At 30.8% G+C, this 9,988-nt stretch overlaps 1 protein-coding gene across 1 annotated transcript in view; it reads right to left on the bottom strand.

The window, feature by feature from the left end:
* LOC107610432 (helicase protein MOM1) overlaps positions 1–5,632 on the bottom strand; it is a gene marked incomplete at its 5' end in the record, with an annotated part of 11,949 nt that extends 6,317 nt beyond the window's left edge. The window contains 8 exon segments of the mRNA XM_021108074.1: positions 364–537; positions 1,055–1,267; positions 2,230–2,526; positions 2,615–2,748; positions 2,903–3,096; positions 4,320–4,435; positions 4,744–4,789; positions 5,155–5,632. Of these exon segments, the coding sequence (XP_020963733.1) occupies positions 364–537; positions 1,055–1,267; positions 2,230–2,526; positions 2,615–2,748; positions 2,903–3,096; positions 4,320–4,435; positions 4,744–4,789; positions 5,155–5,632 (1,652 nt within the window).

Here is a 9,988-nt window from a genome sequence, read left to right on the forward strand (position 1 = left end):
CCAATTCAGTTTTTTATCAGCCATAGACAATTCAATGTTCTCAGCACAGTGAAGACAAACAAACAATTTGCAGTAAAATTACATTCAGGATCAATAATGTGCCACAACTGGCAATAGTAGTATTAGCACAATGCTATAAACAAACTTGAAATCTCTACTTCAATATTACTATTTAAAGTAAAAGCGTTTTTGAATATAGAAATTGATTCATATAAACATTTAAGCTTAGGTTAGTACCCAGGAAAGTAGAAAATATGGAGAGACAATTTCGCTATGATGATTAGAATTTAGAACTTAAGTTCAACAAATACTTAGCAAACACCTGTGGATGATGTGATGGGATGATAGAGTACAAATGCATACCTTAAAAAGAATCAGACCCCTTAAGCTTTTAGCCTTCAACTCCATGAGCATCGAATCAAGTAGTTGCAGCTTGCCACTTGCTTTTATATCAACATCGATGAATTCAGCCTCATCAAGGCCAACAGTAAGTCGACTTTTCAGTGTTTGATCAACAATAGAAGGATGAATACAACACTGTCAAGTGATACAAACAACAAATGACCTTGTTCAGAAAATATACAAAAGCTTTAAATTTGGAATTAAACTCGAGAAAAAATACAGGAACACAACTCAACTAAAAAAATAAATGTCTTCAATTTGTTCTAATGTTCAATTAGAAACACCAGATGTACTTCATATATGCATCACAACATTTTAGAGTTTAAAGTAGATCTAAAATTTAGCAACACCAATTTAAGACAAGATGTTCCAGTCATTAATGAATTAAATATGTTCCCAATTCATTACAATTGATAAACCATACCTGAAATCATAAAATTATAATCCAGACCAGAGAGGAATAAGAATAGGGTTCCCATAAGCATCCAATTGAATATGGTGCAAACATACATGCATACATACATACAACAACAGCAACAGCAGCAGACATATATACATATGACAGTATAAAATAGCTAAAACCTGAATGAAACCTATATCTATTGTCAATCTTATATCGACTATGAAAGTAACTCAGAAGGTGCAGCCTAACCTTTCGGGCCGTAATAATGATGTCACGAAGGGCATCGATATCCGTCTTTGCTGATGAACGCAGAATTGAAGCATTTGAATGTAAAGTAGCACAATACTGCTCAAGCTGCACATGAGATATCTGGACAGGAACCCAATACTCAATAAACTTGAAAGAGTCCGACTTGCATTTATATGCAAGATGACTTGACGGCCGCTCCTTGAGTTGATCAATCTTGTTACCAGAATCAGGTATTAGAAAACAATACTAGAGCAAGAATACAAGGAAACACACTTTTAATTAAGCAGGCTAAAACATATTCTAGGTTTAGAGAAAAAATCCAGGATACCATCTCACGTATAATATGTGGAGCACACAGACTGATTGCTCATGCTCCAATGTAAAGTGATTATCTATCCAATTTAAGAATGCAAGCAAGCTAATAAATCCTCAATCAGCTAAGCATTTCAGCACCAGAATCATGATTCTGTTGCAATTTGATTGATCCAGGATCCAAAATCTTAAACCAGGTCAGCACCGCATCTCACACAATCCAACTGGAAAAATGGCTTTAGACTAAGAATTAAGCCAGGCCAACCCCCAGTTCAACCTTTTTTCAGTACATCAAACCCTGAATCTACTGATCTCTCCTTAAATATAACGGCAAAGTATACTGAACTCCCTTTAAGTTTAGTGAAACTCACCACAACCCCTATATATTTTGCCAGGCTACATTGGCCTCTTTCTGGGTGCTGATTAGTACTATGTTTGAGAGAGGTTTAATGTCACATACTACAAAGTAATTAGAGAGAGATGCAACAAATTTCATCAAACCTCAAAGGACAACATAATTTACCGCAAATTTTAATCATACTAATATTGGATGAGATGACTATAGACTAGAAAACAAAGATTTGTGCTTTTTAGAATTTGCAGACTAAATTGAATTGACTGTATGCCTTGTATTAGAGTTTACACTATTGGCTATGATGTTATTATTATTAACATTTAATTATGAATATTTTCACTACTATGGAATTTTGATATCTATCACTACTAAATAGTTGAGTTATCTGTAATTATGTGTTAGATGTACATGATGTTATTATTATTAACATTTGATCATAAAAATTATCTGGTTCATAATTAAGATAATCCGTCTTTACATTCATGACACTCATGTTCATGAACATTACCTGTGGCACATTATCTACTCTGGAGCAAGAAGCTGCTCTCTTTTCTCTCTGGAAACATTCTTCATAGCCTCTGATTAACCTCTGACCTTCAGGTGAACGAAGAAACAACTCATTGTCCAACTCCCATGTAGCATGCTCATAACCAAGACCACGCCATTTCACAAGCCATTCGTAGCAACAGTTTAAGTTTTGAACTCCATCATTAATGTTGTGATCATCTTGCTGTGTGGAATGGATTATTGCTCTCTTCTGCAGCAGACGATGAGGTAGACTCCATTCTAGCTTCAACCTTTGGTCCTGAAGTAACGGAACTCTCAGCAAAATACAATCACTGTAGCATAGCAATTATAAATCTCAAAGAAAAGATTAAGAAATAAAATAAAACCTGATTTTTCATATTAAAGTTTTTAAGAAGTGAAGGAGCTTCACGAAGTAACTGATTTTCCGGTATCCATCGATTATGAACATGAGCAATGCCTTTATATTTCACTAGATATTCTTTCTGAGCAAGAGTAGACCCTAATAGAGATACCAAAGAACAAACAATTAAATATGCCCCATACATGAGCATAGTCTAAGTGTAGATATAGAAGAGTTTCAAGTATTCAAAGTAATGACAGAAGTAGGGAACATTCAAAAGGAAAATAGTTTGGGCAATGCTTATTATTTGTACCATCAAAATTTGATGTCAAAACTTCTTTGACATCCCAAATTGATTCTACTCCCTCCGATACAGAATATACACCAAGTTCAATCTTCTTCCTCACACAGAAATGGCAATACCAAACTCCAATGGAGGCATCGACCAGGGGTGGCTCAAGACAAGAAGAATGGTAGCACCCGCTGCATCCTTTTCCACCACAAAACCTGCAACGCACAGTCAAGTCTAACATAGAAGAACCAAAACACACTTGAAACATAATATAAGTGATGGTCGCCTCTCTATGGATGCACAATGATAAACACTTAAATTATTTATAGATAATAGCTAATTTTAACAAGCTAGAGCAGGTTCAACTGGTCCAACCAACATTCAGCCATGTTTCCAGGCTGAATCCTCAATGATAAAATGAGTCAAAGTAAAAATGGAGTACAGGATTGAAATACTACACAAACTGGACAGCTAATCTACAGGAACTGGGTCAAATCTATATATCCTTTTTGTTTTTAAGGATAAAAGAAGAGTCATATTGAGATAAAGCTAGACATTTACATTTAGGATAAGTGGATGACAAAAGAACAATTTGGACCTAAAAAAATTACAGAATAAGGCAAATGTATCCTACTGTAAATTATGCACTTAAGATGTTAGTATGTTACACATTATTAAGCTTGGCATGTGCATATCATTTGAAAGGATTTGGTTGAACACTGTTTCCTACCTATTCTGACCATTGAAGAGGTGAACTAACTTCATACTCATTAAAGATTGAGTTCATCCTACAAAACTACCGAGTATGAGCTCGGACAGTGTCTAAGGGGGCTAGGTCCACCTGACAAAAATACACATTTCTAGTAGTTTTGATAACCCAATCTTTGGTTGGTATCAAGTTAGTTTATATATTCATTGTTGGAAATTGTAGTTTATTTTTCTAAAATCAATATAATTTCTAACTATTCCTATTCAATATAAATAACAATTCAGATTAATACATAGCAAATAAAAGAAAAGGAAGGTGCGACTCAAAAAACTAAAAGGTGACTTACCAAGCATGATCATGCCTATTAAATCTAGTTTATATCATGTATATCAAATATGTTTACATGTCAGTATATTAATTTTGAATTGATTATAATTGATGTTAATGATTTAAAAGGCATATAAAATCCAACAAAGTAGCTTGTTTGTTTTTTCTTCCCTTTCTTTTTTATTGAAACCATCAAACTAGATATTAACAACTCCATATGACTGCAGTTAGAAAATGTAGAAAGGAGAAAAAAATTACAAGACGAGCCAAAATAGTGAAAACTATAATTTCAGCAAAAGCATCAAATAAACACATCACATCTATCATGGTTCTAGATAATTAATATTTAATATAAAAGTTACAGTACTTGCATGAACCAAACACTATAAGAAGTGTACTCACAGTAGCTGTCCACCACTCTTGCAAATTAGACATGTGTGCTTTGTGACTTCTTTTGGTGAATTTACAGGATATTCCTTTTGCAACACACTTGCATCAGTATCAACTCCATCCTGAAGCTAATGCCAAAGGTAATGTGAGCAAGGAGCCAAGGACTATGACACAAATGAATACTAACAATACAGACATCAATGATTTCACATGGTTATCGTTTTAAACTGTTTTGCCACTTGTGATTTACAAATTATCAGCTATTTTAACAAGGTGCCAATTGCCATGCCAGAACATGGATAATTAACAGTCATCAGTTCAGCATGGTTTCACAAATAGATCTAAATTATGAGCTTGAAATAGTCTGCAAAGTCTTTCTAACGGACGTTAAGCAAAGATGAAAAAGAATAATGAGGAAAAACTAAATCCAACCAACCTCAGTTGTAGAAGGGTTAGATGAGACCACAGGATCACAATCCAACCTGCAATGAAAAGAATCAATTATTGAGGCCTTAAACCCACAAACAACTATGAAATAATGTGCTTATAATATAATCCAACAAGAACAATTTAGCCCGCACATGTTTACATATTTTCCACAATCACATATGCTAATTTGACAAGAGAACCCAACACCATCAGAAACCAGAAAGAAGGGTAAGAGATGTTTGTATTGAAATTTCTCATTTCGTCATGAATTTAACTAAAAATATTGCTTGGCACGGCAAAAGAAATAGATCACATCTAAGGATCAGAATGAATATAACACCAATTTCATTCTAATTCAGAATCACTGCTACATAACTAAATTAATTCATAGATTCAAATATCATTTCTCAACAAGTACCTTCTCCGTTTGGAACATGACCCACCAGTCCCTACAATATTGTCACGCAACCTTGAAGGGATGAGGTTGCAATCATCATCATCAGCCAATGTGGTAGAAAGATCTGAACCCGTGTCCAACATGATTCCATTTCTCTTAGAATGAGTCGATTTTTCTCCATCATGCCCAACATCGTTCCTAACTAAATCTTCATCCAGTAATGGATTCCTTGACTCTGGCATTTGTGCTGTCTCGTTTCTAAAGATATCAGGTTGAACCCTTTGAGGCACCTCAACCTTACCATTTTTTGGTTTTCGAAACAGAGACCGGTACCAACGAGCATCCATTCTCTTTGTTTCTAAGTGTGAAGTTCCCAAATCGTGCTCCTCATTGTCATTGACTTCCTTAGCTTCAAATGTCAATTGTTTCACACTCTTTTCTTTTATTGGCTTCTGGTTTGAATCCATTGAACCTGAGCTAGAACATGTACTATTTGCCATCTGTTTAGCTGCACATTGTTGCCTGTAAAGCATGAATAATATTTATATCAGAACCCTAGGGAAATAACAAACGACGAAACATGCAGTTTTGAACGTAATTCAGAACTTCACATGAGAAATACTCTCACAATGCAAGCCAAATCAACGCAGTCCAAAGCAATGCACAAGAGATTAAGAGGGTTTTCACTTTTCAACTTCAGCGTAAAAGCCAAAAAGGGAAGAACAATTAAAATAAAATAAAATTAATGCTATCTTGAAACGAGTTCCACAGACCGAATCGAAATCCACAAACAGCAAAACCACTGAGGTACGAGACGAGGCTCCAAAAAAATCGGGAAAAAATTACTCCTATTTAGAAATAAAAATAGATTAACATAAAATCAAAAAGTAGAGAAACCTTACTGGTAATAAATTTCTAATGATGCATGAATACGAAGGAAGGTGATAATTGGGGCTGCAAACTGCGATGAGACAGAGAGAGGAGGGAGTTATTTTGGGGTGGTTTCGGTTTTGGGAGTGTATGCATGTAATGATGCTTCAAACTTCAGAGCAGATTATAATTTGGAAAAGGGAGCCAACGCAATTTGGAAACAACACTCCTCTTTTTTTCAAAAAATATTAACTTATACTGTTTCCCTGAAGAATTCTGTGGTTGATCCTTATAAATAAAAAAATATTTTTATCTTATTTTAACCAAACATAATTAATAGATAAAAAGATCTTTTTAGTTTTTACATGAAATATCTAAATATAAAATCACTTTTACTTTTGTAAAAGATCATTTAAAAAAGATCATTAAGAAAAGAAAAATGCTATATATACAAGTCATTTTGGTTTACAAGTCATACAAGTTGGGTCAAACCCAACAAAAAATACGCTCACCCATATGAAGCGTGTTAACACGCGCTACTCAATTGTTTCCATTCCTCCTCCTCTTCCTTCTTCTTCTCCTTCTTCAACATATGTTCCTCTTCCTTTTTCTTCACGTGTTTCATCTTCATCGTCGTTTTTTTTCTACTGTTGTTACTTAATTTTTTTCTCTCTTTCTCTTTCTATTGATTTTGCAACATTATGTTTTTTTTTGTTTGATTTTTTCTCCCAAAAATAATTATGAGAATATGAAATAAGAAGATGAAGAAGAAGAAGTAGCAGAAGATGAGAAGGAGGAAGAGGAAGAGGAAGAGTTTTGAATGATGCAGAACTTATCAGAATAAAAATATACAAAAAATTCTTATAAATATACCCAAATATTTTCGTATTACATACAAATATCTTCGTGTTATACCCAAATTTGCTGCAAATACAAAAAAATGTTTCCTCTAATGCTGCATTTTTTCTTCTTTTTTTCTTATTTCTTTCTTTCTTTTAATTAAGTGTCATCCTCTTCCAAGTAATTTTGCAATATTATGTGTTTCTTCTTCTTCTTTGTTTGATTTTTTTTGTTTTTATTCTTGTTAAGAGAGTAAAACAAGAAGAAACTTGAGAAGATAAAACAAAAAAAAAGATAAATAAAAAAAGAAGATGGTGATGATGATGAAAAAAAAGAAGCAGTAGAAGATGAGAAGGAGGAAGATGATATAAAATATCTTCATGTTACACCTAAATTTGCTGCAAATACCAAAAAATATTTCCTCTAATGCTACATTTTTTTTTCTAAATTGAACCACACCTCAGTCACTTGATTGGATTCAAAACAATAATAAAGTTCGTTCTGGTTTAATTAACAATCTGAATCTGAATTATTCATTATCTTCAACAATGAGATAACTAATAATGGAGGAGAAAAAGAAAAAAGAAAAGAGGAGAAGAAATTCCAATGAAAAAAAAAGGAGGAAGAGGTGGTGTTGATGGTGACGATCATGAAGAAGAAGAAGAAGAATGTGCAGTAACGGTACAAAACGCGTGAATATAAATAACTTGTAAATATTTGTATGGAAAAACGCTTGTATGTAAAGAATAATTCCTAAGAAAATATCTTTTCTACAAATGGCGTCCAAACAAGCTCACAATAAATAAATAAAAAAAATACTTTTATATTGTTATATCCAAACATAAATTACTTTTACTTTTTCATAAGATCTTTTAAAAAAATATAACTAAAAAAATATCTTTTCTTAGAAACTCACTCAAACAAGTCATAAGTCTAACTAAGACTTGGCTTCTAAGAAAAGAGCTTTTTCGAGTTATTTTTTTTAATATTTATGAAAAAATAAAAATAATTTTATGTTTGGGTATCTCATGCAAAAAGATATTTTTATCTATCAATTATGTTTGGATATAACAATATAAAAGTACTTTTTTGTTTATTTATTACATGAAAAATATCTTTTGTTTTTAAGAATTTTTTTAAAAAAATATGTAAAATAGAGCTTTCTCAAAAAATATATTTTTTATTTTTTTAATACTTTTACTACTAAAAATTTGCTAAACATACAAAAAAAAATATATATTTTTTCATTGAGAAAAAAAAAATTCATTAAGATAATGGCACCTAAACAAGCACTAAATTGGTCCAAATATAACAAAATCACTTTCATTGCAAGTGTCAGCGTGTATACATGTGCTTCAATAATGCAAATATATCATTTTTTGTGTTCCTCCTTCTTTTTTGTATTCTTTTTTTTTTTGCGTTTTTTCTTTTTTTTGTGTGTTTTTCTCTATAGTTTGTTCTTTTAGTGCTACTGTTGTTGTGTTTTTTTTTTTTTCCTCCTTTTCTTCCTAGGAATTTAGTAGCATTGATTTTTTTTTTTTATTCATCTAGCAAAAATAGACCAAAATTTATTCTCTTTTTTTTTTCTCTTTTTCTTGGTTTTATTCATTTCAAGAAAGTAAAACAAGAAAAATTATGAGAAAATGAAATAAGAAGAAGAAGATAAAGAAGAAGAAGAAGCAACAGAAAATGAAGAGAAAGAGTTTCAAATTATACAAAACTTATAAGAATAAAAATACACTTAAATTTTTTAATAATAACACATAAATTTCTTAGTTTTACATCAAAATTTTGCTACAAAAGTACAAAAATATCTTCTTTAATGCTGTATTTTTTTCTTCTTCTTCTTTTTCTTATTTTTCTTTCTTATAGTTGAATGAATGTAAGTTCACTCTCTTCCTTGTAATTTTGTAACTTTATGTATTTTTTCTTTTTCTTTGTTTAATTTTTATTTATTTTTATTCTTGTTAACAGAATAAAATAAAAAAAAAAGTTTGAGAAGAAAAAACAAGAAAAAAAAGATAAATAAAAAAAAAACAATGATGATAAAAAAAAGAAAAAGAAAAAACAGAAGATGAAGAGGAAAAAAGTATTGAATTATAAAAAATTTATCAAAATAAAAATACACTAAAATTTCTTAATAATAACACATAAATTTTTTATTTTTTACACCCAAATTTTGTTACAAAAGTAAAAAAAAATTGTCTTATTTAATATATTTTTTTCATGATGGAGGTGGTGGTAGTAACGACGATAATAAAGTTGAAATATGAGGAAAAAGGAGGAAAAGAAGAAGACCACGATGAAAAAATGCAGAAAAAAAAAATAGTTATATATATTCGCATGTTAAGTCAAAAGTTTATTAGAAGTAGTGACACTTGAAAATAAATTAGGTTATAACAATTTGATTAAATTTGGTTGATTAAATTACTTAAATATTAAATTTTATTATAAAAATATAAACTCTCATTATTAATATGTGGTCGGATAGTCACTTTATTAAATTATTGAAACACTTCTTTAATAATATATAATACGAATACATTTAGAAATGTTTGGTTTTCATCAACCTTTTTATTTTCAAATAAAAGATAGAAATATATTAATAAAAATTTTAATATAATATAATCAATTAAAGTGTTAAATTTAAAAATAATAATAATAATAATGCTANNNNATGCTAGCTAGAAACGAGTTTTACAAAACTGAACCAAAATCCATAGACAACAAAAGCACCGTGTTACCAAATGAGGCTAAATAAATAGGGAAAAAAAGTACTCCTATTTAGACAAATAAAAATAGATTAACATAAAATCAAAAAGTAGAGAAAGTTACTAGTAATAAATTTCTAATGTAGTAGTAGTATTAAAGAAGGAAGGTGCGAGAATATGAAGGATTGTTATAGGAGGCTCCGAACCGAACTGCCATGATACCAGAGAGTTCTTTTAGGGCGGTTTTGGTTTATGCGTGTAATGATGCTTCAAATTTCAAAGCATATTATAATATGGAAATTGGAGTCAGTGCAAATTGGAAATAACACGTCTCTTTCTCAAAAAAAATTAATATAAAAAGTTATACTCTATTGTGTCACATTTTTATTTTTAATATTAGATTATAATGGATTTTTTTTAATTATGAATTGTTA

The sequence above is a fragment of the Arachis ipaensis genome, chromosome B08, assembly GCF_000816755.2.
Source record: "Arachis ipaensis cultivar K30076 chromosome B08, Araip1.1, whole genome shotgun sequence".
Classification (NCBI taxonomy): domain Eukaryota; kingdom Viridiplantae; phylum Streptophyta; class Magnoliopsida; order Fabales; family Fabaceae; genus Arachis; species Arachis ipaensis.